Consider the following 22,469-nt stretch of genomic DNA (forward strand, 5'->3'; position numbering starts at 1 on the left):
CATCCAACTCCTGAAACCTTTTGAGGAGGCTACCAGGCACCTTTCCACTGATCAGACACCTACCCTTCACCGCGTTCTCCCGACCAAGGCAACGCTACTGAGGGGTTTGTCGATCCAAGATGGAGACAATGTGATTGTGAAAGAGGTAATACAATACATTGCTGATTTTTACTGTTTAGTTGGTGGTCATTCAAGTAGCTAACGGGAGCTTGGCTCTGTCCAATAACAGAGATTAAAACAAGAAAAGAATTGTGAGTCTGATGTTTAAGAGAGACAATGTATAAAGTTAATTATTATATACATTTAAAACTGTCCCATGCCTGAAATCAAGCACAATGCCTGACTGCTTGAGAACATCTTTGCCCCTAATAATGATCTTGCATATATCATCATGATGATCATATGCATATGTCGTGGACATGAATGAGCGAAGCTCGTCAGCATCTACCCATGTCATTCAGGTCCTTCAGACTTTGTTTTGAGTAAATGCTTCAGAGGACCATCCGCATGGTAAAAACCTTTCAGCTTCTGTGGGGGAGTTCTGCTCCCCCCCAGTCCCCCTGCCTTTTTAAGCAGTTTTCTTTATTTGCCTCTCATATGCCTGGAAAAGCTCCTCGCCATCTAATCATGTCCTTTAGGTCCTTCAGACTTTTTTCAGGAAAACGGTGCTTGGGAGCATGGGCATGACTCAAACCTTTCAGCTTCTGGGGGGCTCCACTCCTCCAGACCCCCTGCCTTTTTAAGCATTTTCCTTATTTTGCATTTTAGCTTCTGGAGGGGCTCTGCCCCCATACTCCCCACCTTTTTAAGCATTTTTCTTTTTTTGCTTCTCAGCAGACCCCCCTAATTACAGCCCCCTTAACCCCCTGCCACTTTAAGCATTTTTTTAATGTACAGTAGGTTCTCAAGATCAGACACCTAAGTGGCTCTACTCTCTCTCTCTTTTTTTTTCTTTAAAGATATTTCGGTGTACCTTAGTAAACACTAGTAGAGTTCCACCTTAGATTTGGAATGTATAATAGAAGATATATCTTACTGAATTTTCATATCAATATGATATACGATATGACTATGATTTGACACAAAGTGCAGCAACAGTGAAAATTAAACATTCTTAAACAAAACAGTGATAATGCCACACTCATTTTGCACTCATCATAAGGTTAGGATAATGTGTCCTCCAAAAGTATTGGAACACTTGTAATTTCACACATTTTAATTTGTTTTTGCCATTTTAAATACAACAAATACAAGAAAAATAAAGAATAAAAATTTCTAAAATTATCTTCCTCAAACTCAAACTGAAAGCAAATTTCTAAAACCTGTAAATAATAATCAGTTTTATTGCCAGTTTTCTTTAGACAAGTCAGGGGATGGAAACATTAACATTTCCAAGTCACTGAATATGTCTTGGACTTTATTTACATTAATTATGAAGAAATACAGGTTTCTTTCACCAAAACATCAAATCTAGGCTTTCATCTCAAATGCACCTTCTGTCAAATTGTAGCTGAACTTTCAGATCTTCTTCTTAAGAAAATCCTCCTCTACACCACTTCATCGGGAAGCTGGATTTTATATTTTTAATTAATTTATATCAAGTTGTAAAGATTTGCTTTCAGTTTGAGTTAAGGAAGATAATTTTAGAAAAAAATGTATTTGAAATGGAATAAACAAATTAAAATGTGTGAAATACCAAGTGTTCCGATACTTTTGAGGGCAACTGATAAAAACTGAGAAGCAGATAAGAGAATATTTAGAGTGGAAGCCTGCAAATGGTGATACAAGCATCAAATTTGGCACAAATAATCCATAGACATTAACTCTTTAAAAAAAACTGATTGGTCACTTGAATTTTCAATAGGCAGCCAGGTAGGGGCCAATTGAAGAATTACACAAGGGTCAAAATTAAAACATGCTCCAATCACATAGAAAACTACACCACATTATTTGCCTGATCATAAACCTACCATCCCTGGTTCTCAAGACCAGGCACCTACTCTTTTCTACTCTTCTATTTTACTCTTCCTTTTTAGATATTTAGATATACCTTACTAGCATAGTTCCACCTTAGAATTGGAATATAATATATAAGATATACCTACTGAATTTTCATAAAGATTCCAAAAAAGGTATAGTTTGGACAATCTGTGACCGAATGTTATGGAGTTAGGAGGTAAAATGAGCAAGAATGGTGACAAAGGTCGGTTACAGCCTGCACAGGGGTCAAAAGTTAAAGTTGCTCCATTAATTTTGCTCCAGTTGTATTTGTGCTTAATTTGATGCTTGTATCACTATTTGAAGGATTGTTTCAGTTATCTGCTGCACTAATAAGCTAACAGAGCATGAACCAGCTGCTGTCTGTTAGCTTAAACATGTGTATACAAGGCAACCTGAATTAAAGGAGAAATGCTGCTTTTAACAACCTGGACCTCATTTCTGGCATAAAATACGGTTGTTTACTCACCAATGTAAGTTTGGTGTGATTAGAAGTCCATAGTTCAAATGACGTGTTCAGTTCAATTCTTCTTCTACTAAGGTGGATTAGAACTTTTTGTGGTACACAGCACAAACTACTGGACAGGAGGAACATAGCAGTCAGTGTACTCACTGATTTGAAAATGCAGGTCTTTCAAAGTTATGTGTTAGACTACAACACGGCATTTGGTTTATCCACCTTATTCCTAGACCCCATGAGGCCTTGCATAAATTATGGGTGAGACTTCTGGTATGAACCGGAACCAGCATTTGTTTACATGCTAACTGTTGGCATTAATCCACTTTCTACAAGGTTTAGAGATGTAAACCATGTAGGAACACCAGCTGTCACAGTTCAAACAAGACAACATTACCCTTTGTCTACAAATAAAGAGAGGCAGAAGGATGACATGAAGAAGTGGCCTAAGATAACATATGGTGGCATTTTTAGCTACTTTCTTAACACTCACTTCGGACGGGGAAGCAAAGCTCTGAGGCATATTAGTACCTGCATAGCAGTAAGATCAGTCCTGTTCTGCTAAAAGAGGTCTTAGGACTAGGGCTGCAACAAATTATTTGGATCATCGATGAATCTGATGGGGTTTCGACATGATTGATCAGATTAGTGGGGAATTTTTTAAAAATGTGCCAGGGAAACAATTTTTCTCTCCTTCCATCACTTTATTTAACAACAGAACATTATTTGAATATTTAAAATACTTGAAAATCAACAAATCATCAAATGTCTCATGGCTGTTGAAATATAAAATAATAAAGACTAAAAGTTTATAATAGCTGAGTTGCCATAAAACAACACTGAAACATATAAATGTTATGTAAACTATGTGGTCATTTCATAATGACACATGTGACTCATGTCTAGGGGAGGTGATGGTCTAGTGGCTAAGGTGTTGGGCTTGAGTCCAGAAGATCATGGGTTCAAATCCCCACCCGACTGGAAAATCACTAAGGGCCCTTGGGCAAGGCCTTTAATCCCCTATTGCTCCCGGTGTGTAGTGAGCGCCTTGTATGGCAGCACCCTGACATCGGGGTGAATGTGAGGCATAATTGTAAAGCGCTTTGAGCGTCTGATTCAGATGGAAAAGCGCTATATAAATGCAGTCCATTTATGTCTCTTTCTCTAAAACTGTAGCATTATTAGTTATTATTATTACTATTATTATTGTTGCTATTCTTATTAATATATAAATAAAAATAAATTAAAAAATATTATAATTTGCAATACATTTGACTCTTTTATGACAACAAACACTGAGCCATTAATTATTATACAGAAAACAAATGCACAAACATGCTGAAATGCCAGCAGCTTAATGCTAACTTTAACATTGAAAATGCTATAGACATGCTAACGTGTTAGCATCGGTGTTAGCATAAAATACAGCTATCAACATTTTCAGAAGACCATAACAGGTCAGTTTAACATAAAAAAGGTAAATATTCCTCACAGACCTATGCTCTTTAGGGTTTTAGTGAGGAAAAATCTAGATAAAGCGAAATAAAATAAATGAAACCAATAAAGCAGCAGCTCGAAGCACTCCTTCATTGGTTCAAGACTAAAAGCAAAACTTGGTTGATTATATGGAAGAAACAAAACATTTGCGGGAAAATAAAGTTATTTAGCAACTAATAATCGATTAACTCGATTAGTTGTTTCAGCTCTACTTAGGACACAGTCTTATTTACCTTAAGGCAAACATAGAGGCCAGCAAATGCCTTAAAAGTCCCTCATCACTGAGCCTGAGTTTTAGTTTTAGCATCAGGTGAAATACAAACAGCAGGGTGTTCATTAGACATGTGAATCTCATCACTGACAATGATTCGATATGCATGTCAATACACTACCAGCGATACAATACATATAGTGATACATGATGATACTACGAGATACGATTCACCCCTGTTCCGAATTCGATGCGATTTGATATGTATTTGATGATTCAATTTCTCACAATGTGATGGGATTTGGTGCGATACGATTAATGATAGGTATTAATAAGATTTTATCTATCGATGCATTGTCCATTCCACTTATCGATTCTCTTATCAATACATCTTGTGAATTTTCTGTGTATGAAAAGTAGGGTTTACAGGTTTTCTATGTCAACAATTTATTGAGTCTTAAAGTAAATAAATATGAAATTGGTCACTGGATCCTTGATCTCTGGACATAAATAAAAATCAATAAAATCTGTACATGGTCACTAGATCCTAGATGTACATGGTGGATCCTTGATTGCTGGACAGAAATAGAATAAATAAGATGTGTAGTTTTTGTCAAAAGCATTTCCTTTCAGATACGACACAAATGTAACTCAATAGACTCTGAGCTGAGCTCTTCAGCCGGCTGCTGCACATCAAGATCAATGTTTCATAAAGAACGGACAATGTCTCATTTCGGAGGGGGTGGTGGTTGGTCTGTTGTAGTTTATTGCTTGTACTATAATGTTTGGAAAGATGTGTCATTTGATCTAAAATGGCGATCATTAATTCAGACTGAATTCTGCATGGCTCTTTGGAGCTGTGCACTTAGTTCCACAAAACAGATGATATTATTATTATTACTATTATTACTATTACTATTTCCTTTAACTGATGGACAACTTCAGTTCACGCACTGCTGGTGCTCACGAGAACCATCGCATAAAACTCTGGTGTGGAGCATTGGACATTTCTTGCCAGCAACAGGACAAGAGTCCCAGTTCGTGAATTTAATCCACACAAAGCTGACTCACGATTGACATCTTTAAATGAAGACATTGCAGACCTGCCGCTGGAAGTGTGGAGCGATGGCCTGCCTCCTGGTGGTGAAATAAGGGGGCTGCAGGATCCCGAGTTGGTCTTAAAGGATAATATCGGCGATCATTTCAGGGTTCAGGACCAGGTGGAATGCGTGCCTGCAAGACCAGGAACTATGAGGAATAAAGACACACAGGGTGCGTGAAAGCACTCGTAATTCTGGAGCCTCAAAACAGTCATAGTTCATAAAAGGTTTAACACAGGTTGTTTCAGAGGTCAGGAAATAAAGTTCTCTTCTTAAGAAATAAAGTTCACTGTTCAGGAATTGTTCATAGTTCATAAGTTGTATCCAAAGGTCCAAGGTCAAGTGCTGTGTGTTGTAATGCAGTTCCAAATAAGCAGAACTTGATACAGCTGGGTTCTCAGTTGTTTGATATCAGAAATCATGCGGTCCTTAGGAAGAGTTATTGGAATAGCTCTTTATCATAGCACAGTCACACACAGGAATGAGTGAGAACGGGATCTCACGGAGATGAGGAGGAACTTAACTGGTGTGTAGTCAAGACACGCTCTGCGCCAAGAGTCGAGGAGTTCCAAAGTGATGTTGCTGTGCAGGCAGTCAGAGCCAGGATCCCGGTCCGCTTAGGAGTCGTATTGGAATCGTCTGGAACATCAGGAAAAGACAGTTTGCTCTAATACGTGAATTAGAGGGGAGGCCAGTTACCTGAGCTTTTACTGCGGGACGCTTCGGTATCTTAAGCGCACGGCTGGAAGATGCAGTCAAGGTCACAGTGTGGCATTCGGGTTTGATCCTCTTGGAGCCTGCCTGGATCATTGAAGGTGGCTCTGGAAGCTGGTGAGACAAAACAAGGCAAGCAAGGCAACAGACAAACACGGCACACAAGTATCTGGCAATACATGAACAGAAAGTCAGGGTTTAATAGTCTATCAATAATCAGTCCCTCATCTGATCTAGGTGTGAAACAAAACTGAGGGCGCCATCTAGTGAGAGAAAGTAACACATGACACTGCGCACACCACGCAATTGTGTGTGTGTGCATGCAACCCAGTCTCACGTTTTTTTCGTCCGTTTTTTTAACTCACTATTACTAACCCTACTCCTACTCCCAACCCTAACCTTAACCATAACCTAATCCTACTCCTTCCCCCAACCCTAACCATAACCACCCCTGACCCCCCGTTTCACTTTTAATTTCATGCAGCCATCATGGAATGATTAGAATCAGTTCATGCTGCTGTGACGAAAATGAGGGGCTTTTCGTCACAATATCACAAACCAATAGATTAATGTATATTTCGTGCTGCAGAATCACAACTTGCCGTGAGACCAGGTTGGTGCATGACATATGCGCCCACTGGACTCCGAAAAATGCTGGACTCCGAAAAATGATGCCCACCTCTTCCACCATTCAGAAGATTCAGACGGCTTTCGGTGGCTTTTCAGTCGTGTGACTATCCGAGAAATTGTGGAAGAGGTGGGCATGTCACAGCATGTCCTGTGAGACTTCAACACGGAGGCGCTTTTGCCCCGCCATCAGAAGCTTAAGGAAAGAATTTCGCCGCCACTCTTTTCATGGCCAAATCTTCTGTCACAGTGGAATGTAACGAAAAAGTGCTGTTGTCCACCTCTTCTGCAATTTCTTGGATAGTCACACGACGGTCTCGCATCACCACAGCGTTCACTTTGGAAATGATCTGGTCATTTCAGCGTGTTGATAGCCGCCCGGTGCGCGGCTCGCTCTCCACCGTTGTGCGGCCGTCTTTAAACCGGTTGTACCGTTCCTTAATCTGTGTGATGCCCATAGCATCGTCACCGAAAGCCGTCTGAATCTTCCGAATGGTTTCCACCTGGCTGTCCCCAGTTTCTGGCAAAATTTGATGCACTCGCACTGCTCCAGTCGTTCCGCCATTTTCCTTGAAATGAAAATCCGACGAGAGACAACACCCGTCCTCACACAAAGGCTGCTTACCAACAAATGACACAATCGACAGGCGTGAAAAAATTCACACATGCGCACGAAGGTTCAAGGTTGGCTGATGCAAGCACACGTGATTCAAATCCATCAGGTTTATGCAAAAAATAAAAAGGTCGGATAATTTTCTAACAGACCTCGTATGTAGCTAACTATACTAAATTAACTCTAAACTAGACCTAAATATTAACTAATGCTTTCCTTGGCTCCGATTCACGTGGTAATTGGCAATAGCAGTGTCGCTAGCAATATCCTCCTCTTAAAAACCCACGGTTTGAGCTGCAATTCAGATCTCATTTAAATACTTGGCGGGTCGTATTGAAACACCCAGATTATTCGAATTTTCCGCGAAGCTCGACACATGATATGACGTAACAAGGCCTCGCTCGCAGTGGTCACATGATGGGGGCGTGCTTGAAACGCTGCTCACTGACACTTGTGGTTCAAAAAGCTCGATGCTGTGTCGAGCAGACTGACTTGAGCGTAACATCACTACCTAAAACATATTGCACAACATTTTTGCACTTCCCAATTACAATTGATTGATGACCTAATGTCTCCCTCTCTGTCCTCCAGGGCCCACTGCCTCAAAATCTAAACAATGGATGAAAGAAAGACATCCATCCATCCATCCATTTTCTTCCGCTTTATCCGGAGTCGGGTCGCGGGGGCAGCAGCTCAAGCAAAGCTGCCCAGACCTCCCAATCCACACACACCTCCCCCAGCTCCTCCGGGGGAACCAAGGTGTTCCCAAGCCAGCCGAGAGATGTAGTCCCTCCAGCGTGTCCTGGGTCTTCCCCGGGGCCTCCTCCCAATGGGATGTGCCCGGAACACCTCTCCAGCGAGGCGTCCAGGGGGCATCCGGAAAAGATGCCCGAGCCACCCCAACTGACTCCTTTCGATGTGGAGGAGCAGTGGCTCGACTCCGAGCTCCTCCCGAGTGACCGAGCTCCTCACCCTGTCTCTAAGGGAGCGCCCAGCCACCCTGCGGAGGAAACTCATCTCGGCCGCTTGTACTCACGATCTCGTTCTTTCGGTCATGAGCCAAATCTCATGACCATAGGTGAGGATCGGAACATAGATCGATCAGTAGATTGAGAGCTTTGCTCCCCTACTCAGCTCTCTCTTCACCACGATGGTCCGATACAGCGACTGCATTACTGCAGATGCTGCACCGATCCATCTATCGATCTCATGCTCCATCTGTCCCTCACTCGTGAACAAGACCCCGAGATACTTAAACTCCTCCACTTGAGGCAAGGACACTCCACCGACCTGAAGAGGGCAAAGCACCTTTTTCCGGTCAAGAACCATGGCCTCGGATTTGGAGGTGCTGATTTGCATCCCAGACGCTTCACACTCGGCTGCAAACCGCCCCAGTGCATGCTGAAGGTCCTGATTTGACGAAGCCAACAGAACCACATCATCCGCAAACAGCAGAGACGAGATTCTGTGGTTCCCAAACCAGACCCCCTCTACACCCTGGCTGCACCTAGAAATTCTGTCCATAAAAATAATGAACAGAACCGGTGACAACGGGCAGCCCTGGCAGAGGCCAACGTGCACTGGAATCAGGTTTGACTTACTACTGGCAATGCGAACCAAGCTCCTGCTGCAGTCGTACAGGGTCCGGATAGCCCTTAGCAAAGGACCCCGTACTCCCGGAGCACTCCCCACAGGGTGCCCCAAGGGACAGGCTCGAAGTACTCCTTCCACCGCCCGACAACATCCCCAGTCAGGGTCAACAGCTCCCCACCCGCACCATAAACAGTGCTGGTGGAGTGCTCCTTCCGCCTCCTGAGGCGTCGGACGGTTTGCCAGAATCTCTTCGAGGCTGACTGATATTCCTCCTCCAAAGCCTCCCCGAACTCCTCCCAGACCCGAGTTTTTGCCTCCGCGACTGCACGGGCTGCGGCACGTTTGGCCTGCCGGTACCTGTCAGCTGCCCGTGTGGGTCCCACCTACCAACAAAGATAAGTAGGACTCCTTCTTCAGCTTGACGGCATCCCTTACTTCCGGTGTCCACCACCGGGTTCGGGGATTGCCGCCGTGACAGGCACCAGAGACCTTGCGACCACAGCTACAAGCGGCCGCATCGACAATGGAGGTAGAGAACACAGTCCACTGGGACTCCATGTCTTCCGAGCTCTCCCAGAGGTGGGAGTTGAAGACTTCGCTGACAGAGGGTTCCGCCAGTCATTCCCAGCAGACCCTCATGATACGTTTGGGCCTGCCAGGTCTGACCGGCTTCCTCCCCTCCCAGTGGATCCAACTCACCACCAGGTGGTGATTGGTCGACAGCTCTGCCCCTCTCTTCACTCGAGTGTCCGAGGCACGTGGCCAAAGGTCAGATGATACGACTACAAAGTCGATCGACCTCCGGCTCAGGGTGTCTTGGTGCCACGTGCACTTATGGACACCCTTGTGCTCGAACATGGTGTTCGTGATGGACAAACTGTGACTAGCACAGAAGTCCAAAAACTGAACACCACTCGGGTTCAGATCGGGGAGGCCATGCTTCTCGATCACCCCCCTCCAGGTCTCACTGTCGCCGCCCACGTGGGCGTTGAAATCCCCCAGGAGAACAATGGAGTGCCCAGTTGGAGCGCTATCTCGTACCCCTCCCATGGACTCCAGGAAAGTCGGGTACTCTGCACTGCTGCTCGGCCCGTAGGCCGAGACAACGGTGAGAGACCTGTCCCTGACCCGAAGGCATAGGGACGCGACCCTCTCGTTCACCGGAGTGAACTCCAACACATGGGGACTGAGCTGGGGAGCAATATGCAATGCGACCCCAGCTCTCCGCCTCTCCCTGTGGGCAACGCCAGAAAAATGAAGCGTCCAGCCCCTCTCCAGGAGTTGGGTACCAGAGCCCAAGCTGTGCGTGGAGGTGAGCCCGACTATCTCTAGTCGGTATCTCTCAACCTCCCGCACAAGCTCAGGCTCCTTCCCCCCTAGCGAGGTGACATTCCACGTCCCAACAGCCAGGGGCTGTGAGCATGGACCGGGCCGCCGGGCCACCCGCCCTCAACCGCCACCCAATCCTCTCTGCACCCGACCCCCATGGCCCCCTCTGCAGGTGGTGAACCCACAGGAGGGAAAGAAAGACATTATTCAATAAAATTTATATTTCTTTAAAACCAATCGTGTGCAAATTATTCAAATGTGTAAAACGTGGTTAAAGTGCTGAGTGCAGTCCATTGTGCAAATGTGCATCAAAGTGCTTAGTGAACAGAGTAGATGTGCAAGTATGAAGTCACTTAGTAACAAATTGGCTATTTGTTACACTGGCCATTGTTTGTGGTTGCACGTAGGGTAATAGTGCCTGATGTTCCAGAGATGGTGGTGGTGCTGCCTGATGGACCAGGGATGGCGGTGGTGGTGCTTGAAGTGCCCGGGGTAGAGGAGGTATTGATGGACATTGATGCTGACAGAGCTAAGGGCATACATGTTATCTTTCTTTCTTTCTTTTCATTTATTTGTGCAAGGACAGCATACAGTTACATTATGCTCAATGAGCAAAGATGTTTGTACCGGATTATAGCTGCAACAGCTAATTTCCATCTGTATTCCTTGAGGGTCAGGGGGATACACATAGGGCTATTAAATACAACACACACAACACCTACAAATTATGTAATACTAAATTCATAAAATATGTAATATTAAATTAATTCATATATGTCATTCATCTCTAAAATACTGTGCCATATCAAAACATTTAAAACAATCATAATTCATCCATGTCACTCGTGTCAGAAATTCATCTCGGTCACTCTCAATTACTGTGCAATATCAAAACGTTTATAAAAGATATTCACCATTAATGCAGTTCATTCATCTCTCAATTGCTATGCAAAGTCAGAACACTTATTACACATGTTCAATGTTACCTTTAGCAGTGCTATGTGTTTAATGCCTCCATCTTTGGTTTTGGAGGAGCCATGATTTTACCTCTACAGAAAATGTCTTAAAGTCTGGTTGTGTTTTTATTTCTTCTGGTAGTATGTTCCACTTCTTTGTGGCTCTGTATGAAAACACTGATTGTGCAAATGCAGTCTTACATTTGGGAATAGTGCACTGCATCCGAGTGGTTGCTCTTGTTACCCTTGTTATTGTATCAAAGGACAGGTGAATGAAGTTCTTGAGAGTTGGCGGAGCTTTATTATGGACTATTTTGTATACCATTTGGACCTCATGGAGAAAGATAAGATTTTTAAAGCTGAGTATGGCGTATTTGCTCAATATATGACAATGGTGGTGTTGTGAAAGTGTAGGAACACGGACCCACAACAGGGGGCGCAAATGAACGGACAATGGAGAAGGTAAATAACAAGTTTTACTGTTGTGAAACGAGCACAACCAATACAACAATCAACAATTTGGGATTAAGCCGAATTCTGCTGGTGTCGTGTGGGCAGGCTCGAAGGTAGGAGACGTCCGTCCGAGTCGAACCGGAACCACCCAGATCTCCTCTGCCACCGAACCCTGGAAATACTGGAACCGCCAAGTCCCGAAGTCCCAGGTGGCCACTGCCTCCGCTCGTCGGATCCGGTACTGCTGGCAAGAGAGAGCAACAAACACACAGGTGTGGATGCGGCTGCACCCAGTAACACGGAGAGGGAAGAAGCCGCCTCCACCTCTCGTCACGTTAAAACAGGAAGGTGAGTACTTATCCAAGCAATTGGCTTTCGGTAGTCAGCTGTCCTGAAAGGTTTAACACGTATTATCAAATATACAGAATATGCTGCAGAGTAGTTTACCTCTATCTCAAGGCGATATCTCGGCACTGAGGTGGAGACGCCGTCCTCCTGATATACCTCGGTGCTGAGTAGAACAGCTGTGTCTGGTGATGGGTGACAGCTGTCACCCAGGCTACTCCCATGATGCGGCAGCGCCCTCTGGTGCCTGGAGCCCGCACTCCAGGCAGGGCGCCCTCTGTTGGTGGTGGGCCAGCAGTACCTCCTCTTCAGCGGCCCACACAACAGGTGGTATTGGATGCTTTATTGATCGAGGACTTTGAGAGCCCTTTTGTACAGGGACTCCAAGGGTCTTAATGTTGTTGGATTTGCTTGGGCCCAACTAGTTATACATTAAGTGAAATGAGGTGTTATCATTGCATTTAGAAAGCATTTTGCAGCCTCTGTTGTTAATGTATTTCTAATGCTTTTAAAAGTAGCTAAATTAAATTTCAGAGTGTTTGAGATCTTTTTTTATATGCTTCTTAAAGCTGAGAGTTGAATCTAATGTAAGCCCTAAATATTTAAATTCAGTTTCATTTTTTTATAATTTGATCGATAATATTTGGATATACTGTTGTTTTATTTTTAATAATGAAGTACATACCTGCTGTTTTTTCTAAGTTTAGTGTTAGACAGGATTCCTGAAGCCAGGTAGAGACTCTTCCCATGGCTATAGTTAGTTTGTTCCCAACCTCGGTCATATTTGTTCCATGTGTGTATATTATTGTGTCGTCTGCATACATTTGTATGCTCACATTGTCAGCATTATGGTTACAGTTTGCGAAATGTCATAGGGGACGTATGCTGATTAATACACAGATGGTGTGTCAGATAAGTACTCGCAGTGTCCATCATCACAGTATTGGTGGGGGGGGGGGGGGGGGTGCAGTGGCATCATCAGTGGGTAGTGTCAGGCACGTTCTTCAGGTGTGGTGTACCAGGGATGGAGGTGGTAGAGCTTGGAGTGCCTGGGGTAGAGGAGGGATTGATGGACGTGGATGCTGACTGAACTAAGGGCGTACATATTGCGGTTACAACTGGCGTAACATGTCTCAGGGGACTTATGCTGGTTAATACACAGATGGTGTGTCAGATATTTACTCAGTGTCTATCATCAAAATATGGGGGTGGTGGTGGGGGGGGGATACAGTGGCATCATCAGTTGGTCGTGTCAGGCAACTTTTTCAGGACCTTGAACAGAGACATTGAGGTTGCAGTGGATATGATATATCAGGTATATCACCACCAAAACAGCAAAACTGTAATGCTGTTTTACATGTATTTCACAGAGGTGTTGATGCTGTGGTAGTTATGTTTTCACATGGTTTCAGGGCATTCCGATAGTATGTGATGTCAAAGGGTATGATTACGGTTACATCTATGCTTTGCATAATGCAACATACTGTATGTGTTTAGTACTAAGACACCACAACACTGTGACCTGACAGGTGCAGCAATATATGGTACATACATACCTCAGCTACACATGGTGTTTTAGTTGCATTGGCAGTGCACAACATTCTTACATGTGATGTCTATATTTTGGCTCTTCCAGCATGCTTTGACAAGGTGGTGGATGTGTGTGGGCACGGTGCTGCCCCATGTTGGGGTCACAGTCGGTGGGTTGGGGTAGCTGTGGAATGTGTGGGTGTCAGGTGTGCACCACGTGGCCCTGTCAGTGTGGCACCAGATGGGCAGTTGAAGTAGGCCTTCAGGACATCCCACTGGCTCCTCCTGGCCCTGGTGTCCCGCCGGCCACCTTCCACTCAGTCGACGAACTGGGCGTGTTGTCTCCAGGCCCCTTGGACCGCGTTGTGGTCCTCATCCTCCTTGTCCAGCAGACCAGCATGGAGGGCTGTGTACTGTTATTGGGTACCCCGATGTGCCGGAGAGCTCCCCCCCCCCATGCATCCTGTTTGGGACACAAAGGAAATACTGTAATGTACAAAGTCTGTGGCATGCAATCATTGTCTGTCACATCCATAATAGGCTCGAGATTACAGGTACAATGACATCCTCACTTATGCGATAGATAATGTACCTGTATCATTGTGTCCAACATGCATGGCGATATATTCTCTGACACATGAGGTGGACTTACAATGAATCTGTGATATCATGGTCATTCTGGATGTTACACCACGATCACAGCACCGCGCATCAGCGCGTCGAGATGCGCTGACACGCAGTGCGACCATCTGGATGGGGAGCCTTAACATTATAATACAGATACATACACTGACACATGCCGTGGACTGACAATGGATCTGTAATATCATGCACATTATGGGCGTAAGTAGTGCACCGCGCAGAGTCTTTGACTCGCCATGGGGTAGGGCACCACACAGCTGCACATGAAGTGACAGCTATGATGATGGTCAGTAGGACATTACAGGCATCTGGCCAGCTTTACTTAGATGTTCTGAGGTCAAGATACAAACAGTGGGGTGATCATGCTTTCGCTGTAGCTGGCCCCAGACTGTGGAACAAGCTACCTTGAATTAAGTATTATTCCTGACCTAGCACTTTTTAAATCTAAATTAAAGACTTATTTATTTAAACGGGCTTTTAACACCTAGTGCGGAGGTGACATGTTCTGTTTTTATGTGCTGTTTTAAATTTTTATTGGATATGTGTTTTATTTTTGTGAATTTGTGTTTTTAATGTTAAGTGCTTTGGACACAAGTTGGTGCTGTAAAGCGCTCTATAAATAAATGTTGATTGATTGATAATTCACATACATCATGTAAACCATGAGAGGGCGTGACCATGTTTCTGTAATAGCCCCGTCAGGTGAGCTGCACAGCACTGCACACAGCTGAACGGGCTGTCGCGGCTGTAATACATATTTTATTACAGTAAAACATATGAAGGACTGACATCGCAACTGTATTCCCAAGCCATCACAGTATGAATAGAATAAATAGTCACCTTCGGAATGGCTCCATATGACCCGGCACACTCCAGCCAGCCTGCAGGTCAGCTGGACTTAAAGGCACAGGAGGGGTGCAGTTGGGCAAACACTCAACCGTCTGTACACTTTTATTTATTCCTCCTTTTGAGAGTTATGTGTCAGAAATCATTACATATGCATCAGTAACAATACAGCGATGTAGCTGGCAACATGGCTGCATCCATGTGAAATTGGATCCATCCAGCACTTTTTACAGGCCACCAGCAATCTCATGGCCTCCTGCGCCCCTCATGCTCCTTTCAGTCTCAGCTTGGTAACAGCTGATCAAAGTGCTGTGCATGTGTGTGGCTGGTTCATCCACACACCCTGCTGTGTGTATGGTCAGGACAGCTGACCGAACCGCCACTCATGCATGAGGTTGGAACACATGTGCGCTCAGCTGTGAGTGTGCACTCATAAACAGCTGATCGCTGTCCGTACCAAACAGCTGATTCTCTGGTGGGTAAGAGAGAGAATGGAGCGTGTGCTTGTGGGGGGCTGATGTGTTAATGTCAGGCCCTGCCTTACCTAGAGTATTTTATGTAATATATAGACTGCTGTGTGTCATACCAACCCAGTCTCACGGATTGTCGCGATTCAGCAGCACGAAATATACAAAAATCTATTGGTACGTCTTATATCATGAAAAGTGAAAAAATTTAAAGTGCAGCCGGGGGGTGGGGGGTGGTTATGGTTAGGGTTGGGGGTAGGATTAGGGTTAGTAATAGTGAGTTAAAAAAAAAAGTCATGAAAATTTGAATCATTTCATGATGGGAGCATGAAAAAAAATAGTGAGATTGGGCTGGTCATACAGGGTCTACTGTATGGATTCACTGCATTGCACTGTGACTGGTTGGACAACCAGGACCCCTTCATGATTGTTTGTCTGTTGCCATGGGTCATCTACAGAGGAACACATGGATCATATTTGTTCTGCCCGCTGATAAATGCGGTGTTTTTTTTTATGGTGTGTGGGTTTATTTCATTTTGCATACGTCCATCTCCTTCCTCATATCAGGCAGGTTCCCACAACTTTCACAGGACTATGATTGTAGCTCAGTGATAAAGTTTCAGACTGGCAATCAGAGCTTTTGGAAGGTGCGAGTTCGAGTCGCGTGGGTGATATGTAATTTTATTTATTTATTTATTTTTCAGGAGCAGCTGTGAAATGCATGCATTTATTTATTTATTTATTTTTCACTGCAGCTGCACGATGTGGTTACACATCGTTGCTGGCAGTGTGTTCCCACATACACGAACAGTCGCACCGGCATCGTGCATGTCAGCCCGTTGGCGCAATGTTTCATGGTTTGATCATACGAGGTGTTTCGCCGTAAGTCACCCTGGAGTTGTATGTATTCGCACTATGTGTGAAGGGGCCCTTAGCCATGTGTTTAGTTCCGTCTTAGTTACTGCCCAGCCTTTGTTTCTCCCCATTGTATTATCATTAGTTGTATCACCTTTTTGTTTTTCTTTTGTCATATGTTGAATTATCTGTTTATTTTACATTGCCATTTGTGAGTTCCATTTTAGTTTAGTCTGAGGCTTTTATTTTTGTTGTTGATGTCTTTTCAGTACTTACATTTGTTTCCTGGTTAATTCTTTGTTCTTTCATGTTAGGTCTTCTTTATTTTATTTCTTATTTGGGTTTTGTTCATCTGTGGTTTTGGCCTTTTGTTTAGATCACTGTGGTTTTAGGTTCATCTTTGAGGTGGGGCCTGTTCACTTTGCTTTTGTCTTACTGCACTTTCTTGTCTGGTGTTCAGGGTTTGGTGTGGCTGTGTCCTATCCCTGCCGTTTGCCACACACCCTTCCAGATTGTTCTCCAGTACCTGTGTCTCATTTCCTAATTACCACTGGTTCTATTTAAGCCCTTTGTGTTTGCCCTCTCACTGCCAGATTTTTGAATTTATTTCGCTTTCCAGCCTTTGTTCATAGTCCTGTTGGAAACCATTGAATGTCAATTCTGAGACTGTTCTATTATTCATTCATACACAAGAATATTATTCATGCTCTGAGTTCATAAAAAAAACTTGTTCTGTAAATAGTTCCTTTACTATTGTGATCAAAAACATTGAACCTCAATTCTGAGGCTGTTCTGTAAATATTCATTCATACACTTGAGAATATTTATGCGGCTCTGCTCTGCTCTGTGTAAGCCTGATCCCATCAGATCTCAGAAGCTAAGCAGTGCAGGACCTGGTTAGTACTTGGATGGGAGTCCTCTTTGGAACACCAGCGGCTGTGTGTGTTCCTCCAGGTTATACTGGAGTTGCATCAGGAAGGGCATCTGGCGTAAAACTTGTGCCAAATGCTACTGCGGATCTGGCTGTATCCGCTGTGGCAACCCCAAACAAAACGGGAGCAGCTGAATGGACAACACTTGAGAATATTCATGTTCTGAGGTCATAAAAAACTTGTTCTGTAAATAGTTCTCTTACTTTTGTGATCAAAATCATTGATTTGAATCTCACATTTGAGGCTGTTCTGTAAATAGTTTTCAAATAAACAATAAATAGCAACTTCTGATCAATCCATATCAATTTCAGACTTAAAATAATGTACAGATTTTAGCCCCGCTCAGTTCTGGTTAAACATTGCCCACTTCCGGGTTAGGCCCTGCCCACTCCGAGGACAGATACAGATCATTTAGATGGTTGAAAAGATACAGATACAGACAGTGGTGTATTCGCTCATCCCAAGTAGGCATACTCTGAGCTGGGCTACAGGCAGTCAAAAGGGGATTGTTTTCTCTACTGGGTTACAATGTGAGGGATGACGATGAGGAGGCAGATGATGATGATGATGGAGGAGGTCATGATGGCAGGGAGGCAGAGGTAATCCACAAGGTGGATTACTCTCCTTCCATATAAATTCCAATTCAGTAAAATCACATTTTCAGTTAATGTCTATTTTCCATTGTACATATTGTAAGGTTAAAAATGTAAAGATTTCCAAAATTATCTTATTTTATCAGTACTTATGATCAAACTCAAGGTAAAATGAATACTATGATGAAAGAAATACTGTAAAACTGCATTTGGTCATTTAATATGACTTTCTCTTCTATTTATATATGCTGCATCTGTGATTCGCATTGCCATACTATATCTATGTGTCTGAAAGCTGCATTCTCTTCTTGCACTGCTGCCACTCTGCCCATAACACCTGGCGTGGATAAAATGGGTCACCCTGCCCACTCCTTCCAGGGCCATGCTATCTGTAAAAACTTTGATGAGGACATCTGCACCTGCCATGGTTGCCCGTTCTCCCATGTTTGTAGTCAGTTCTATGACCCTCTTCCTCAGTCCGTCTGCCCCTGCAGTCATCTTGTTTCTACATTCTGCTTCCATAAGGTCCATTGTTTCCAAATACAAGCTCAAAGTTTTCACTGACCATAGCACTGCAACTTTTTTATTCCCAAGGCCATCGTATATAGCCATCAGGTATTGCAAAGGCTTTTCGTCCGTCAGCAAAAGTACAGTTCAATTACTGCCAGGGTCTTCAAATTGATAGTGAATATTCTTCGAACACAGACATTGGACAAGTTCAAAGCTGGCTAACCTTGACCTATTTTAACAGGTATTTTAAGAGGTTAAAAAGTCACATTCTGTTTCAATCTGTTCAGTTTTGTTTTTGAGTGGCACACATAACAGCCAATCATACAAGAGCTGCACCATGACTCTCTCCAAAATTGCATCATTCATGTGTTTATATAACATGTTTCTCCTATATTATGTAAAAGCTAGTATACAAATAATGAATGTTTATGAGTTCAATGGTACAAATATTTCATGAAGTGAAAGCTGGAACATAGCTTTCATTGAATTAAACATTTGTTTTATATAATGGCTAAAATAGATACTTGTCATTTGACATTTTATTAATTTATAAACATCAGAAAAGGGACTTATTTTGGCATTTCACTGCTGCTAAGGTCCAAATTGTAACGTGTTGTCCAGTTATGCTGTGCACTGACTTCCATTAAAAAAAAAAAAAAAAGACTTTGTGTAGTTCCTCATCAGCTTTTCATGTGAGCAGCTCTTCATGCACCCAGACGGCTTACAGCGGAGTGGATTGTGTGTATGTGTGTGGTACAAGAATTAGCAGCATAGCTCAATCAAATCATCGTGTCATTGTCCCCACACGTGCGCACACACACGCAGCCGGGTCGGTCGACTGTGTACGTCCTCAGTGAAGCAAAAAAAAAAAAAGACTTTGTGTAGTTCCTCATCAGCTTTTCATGTGAACAGCCCTTCATGCACCCAGACGGCTTACAGCGGAGTGGATTGTGTGTATGTGTGTGGTACAAGAATTAGCAGCATAGCTCAATCAAATCATCGTGTCATTGTCCCCACACGTGCGCACACACACGCAGCCGGGTCGGTCGACTGTGTACGTCCTCAGTGAAGCAAAAAAAAAAAAAAAATCACGTCAGAATTGAGTTCAGCTTTTCATTCTTTCTTCTTGCTAACAGCCTCCAGACAGCACAGTGGATTTGTTTTGTGTGTGTACGTATGTTTCTTAGAAGAATTAGCAGCATCAGTTAGCTCAGTCAAATTATGTCTTGGGAGAGTCGTTGTCCCCCATGCGCACGTGCGCACACACGCAACCCGGTCGGCACTTGTGCGTGCATGTACTCCCAAAAAAAAAAAAAAAGACTGTGTACATCTTCAGTGCAGCGAAAAAAAATCACATAAGAAATGAGTCCAGCTTTTCATTCCAACTTCCTGCCAACAGCCTCCAGACAGCACAGTGGTGCATGCGCGTGTTGTGTGGGCGCACGCACATGCACAAGGACATGTGCCTGTATGCACGATCATGTGTACATGTACATGTGCGTGTGCGAGCACGTGTACACGAGGACAAAGACATTTTGCAGACATTGGCATACATGCTAACTTCTGCTAACTCAAAGCTAACTTCCTATGGAGGTAAATTTGTCTCATTAATACCAGCAAATGCACAGGGGGTGAGCTACAAATATTCATTGATTTGCACAACTTCTGCTCTTAAAATGTAAATATGGTTTATGATTGATTGATTGATTGATTGACAGGGGGGCATCACTGAATATGTACAAATTGTATGTAAGACAACAGGACAATCACCTTGATATTTTTTACAGTGCACACTGTAAAAAGACAATAGTTGCACAGACCTACCTGAATTGTTTAAATTGGTAATTTAAAATTAAGTTAACGTACTAACTTAATTTCAGTGAGCTTAATTTATTCAGGTGTTGCCAATTGAAACAAATTATTAAGTTGGTTCTTTGTTCAGTGTGCTACAAAATTATCAGTGGGTTTGAAGCAATCAAACCAATTTACATTTCTCATGCCATGATTCGCAATTATTTTACCTTGCTCAAGTGCAAAGTTTACTTTCTTCATCACATTCCATAGATTCACTCCTTGCAGATGTAACAGATCATCATCAAAGCAAAGTAAAATAAAGCTCATATCAAGACTCCTAAACCATAACTGATCTGCAGCGTGATTTGGTATGCTCTAACATGTTTCAGGAAAGTAAAAAAATTAATAATTGTGAATAATTGGCATTTTCAGTGACAAATTAGCATTTTCAGTTGTAAATTCCCAGTGTGAAAAACAACCATTCATTATAATTTTTTTTTATTATGTGAAAGAAAAACATGTTTTTTTAAGTGCATTAAATAATTTTTCGTCCCTAAATCCATAAATAAGTGAACTGAGACACCTTGAAGCAATATTAAAACATACATAGTTAATAAACCTCACAGTGACAAACATCTTTAAGTCAATATAAAACACTGCAGCTTCTATGAACGGGCTCCACAGCTGGATGAGGCAGAGCAGCAGCTGGAAAGCATGAAGAGCCACTGTTCTGAGAGCTTTACTTGTTGATTCTTTATTCTGTCCTGCTGCAGTTTTAGCTACTTTCAAGATTTTAAAATAGCAGAATACAATAACAATACACATGACCAAAAAGTAGAACTGATATAACGCTGATTTAAGGTGACCCTGCCACCTGTGAATAATTAGTGTCTCCACAGAGCAGAACCGCTGTTGCTTATAGACATTTTGCTCAACTGATGCAAACAATATGAAGAACACAACCATGCAGGGGAATAAGCTGAGAGTGTGAATAATGAGGATACAGTGCACAGAGCGGTGTGTTGAGCACAGCTCTCCGTGCCGCAGGGGTATGCAGATGGCCACATATCGCTCCAGAGTCATCACTGTCAATGTTAGAGGTGTGACTAATGAATACAGAGTTGTCATACCACACGTAATGACACACAACCAAAGTGGAATGGTTATCTGAAACTGCACTAAAATCAGCAAGATATCACTCATTAGTAAAATGAAACTATCAGAATGTAACATGACGGTAAATAAGATGTAACGTGCAACTACATGAAAGCAGTCATTTTTAAAAATGGTTACAATCATTAACAAATTGATAGGAAAAAAAATCAGCACCAAAAGCTGAATTAAGATGAATCCAACACCATAGTTATGTTTTGGATATCCAACATTAATAAAGGAACTGTTCTCACCCATTTGTTACTTCAATTCTGGAAAAAACATAAATATCTGTGGCAATGCAAATATACAATCAAATATCATGTGTCATTGCTTAGAAAAAAGGATTCCCGTTCCAGAAACAAAGTCCTGTTTGTCTGTGGTGCTGCAATCTTAGTTCCTCAACAGCAGTTTACCAAATGTTCCCAGGAGTAGCACAGTGTTGTAGATGTCGTCTGATGAGCTCTGTGCAGTTTTCTGAAAGAGAGCTGTGTGCACGCCGGCATTATAGAAGAGAAACACAGACTGACATTTACTGTGACTCTCAGCATTGGTGGGTTTCTGTCCTGGAGAGACTATGTGACCTCATTAGTTGGGCTCCTCCCAAATATATTTTTGTGTATTCTTGCTATCTTCAACAAAGAGATGATGTTTTCATTGCTGTTTGCATGGCTGCTTGAAATGGGGGAATATTCAGTAGTGGCTCCAGCAATGATTTTTTTTTCTTGGTGGGGAAAAATGGTGACAGGAACTGAATTTGTAGTAAATAAGTATAACTTATTTCTTATAGCCCCAAACTACTAATATTCCAGAAACTCCCCACATGTAGGCTATTGGTGAGACCAGAGATCAGATGAGATCAGATGAAGCCCACCTGAAAGTTGCAGTTCCTTGACTGACTGATTGAGGTTGGATTTAAAAACAAGCAGGTTCCCATTGAACTGCATGTTAAAATGTTCAACATTTGAGTGGTAATAAACATGTTTACAGCCTGGTACAAAAACAGTTTTGTGCTTTATAGATAGTTTGCCCCTCCATGACAAAGATGCATTATTCGGGGAGTGGATGCTTTGAGTGACAACAGCTGAGCCCAGCATCTCTGCTTTTCATAAAGTAGCCCAGTGTCCACTGGCAGACTCTGCTCCCTGTTGTGGATTTATGTGTCTGCTGTTTTGATTATTTCATGACAAATGCCTGGAGTAATATGGCTTGTTATATGGTGAAATGTCGCCATGTAGCAAACATGGCTTCAAAG

The 22,469-nt window shown here is 43.0% G+C and overlaps 1 protein-coding gene across 1 annotated transcript; it reads right to left on the reverse strand.

The window, feature by feature from the left end:
• Positions 1-20,563: 20,563 nt before the first annotated feature.
• LOC117508994 (odorant receptor 131-2-like) lies at positions 20,564-21,472 on the reverse strand. The gene has a single exon (XM_034168819.1). The coding sequence runs from the start codon at positions 21,470-21,472 to the stop codon at positions 20,564-20,566; it is 909 nt and encodes a 302-aa protein (XP_034024710.1).
• Between the last annotated feature and the right edge of the window lie 997 nt (positions 21,473-22,469).

The sequence above is a fragment of the Thalassophryne amazonica genome, chromosome 4, assembly GCF_902500255.1.
Source record: "Thalassophryne amazonica chromosome 4, fThaAma1.1, whole genome shotgun sequence".
Taxonomy (NCBI): Eukaryota; Metazoa; Chordata; class Actinopteri; order Batrachoidiformes; family Batrachoididae; genus Thalassophryne; species Thalassophryne amazonica.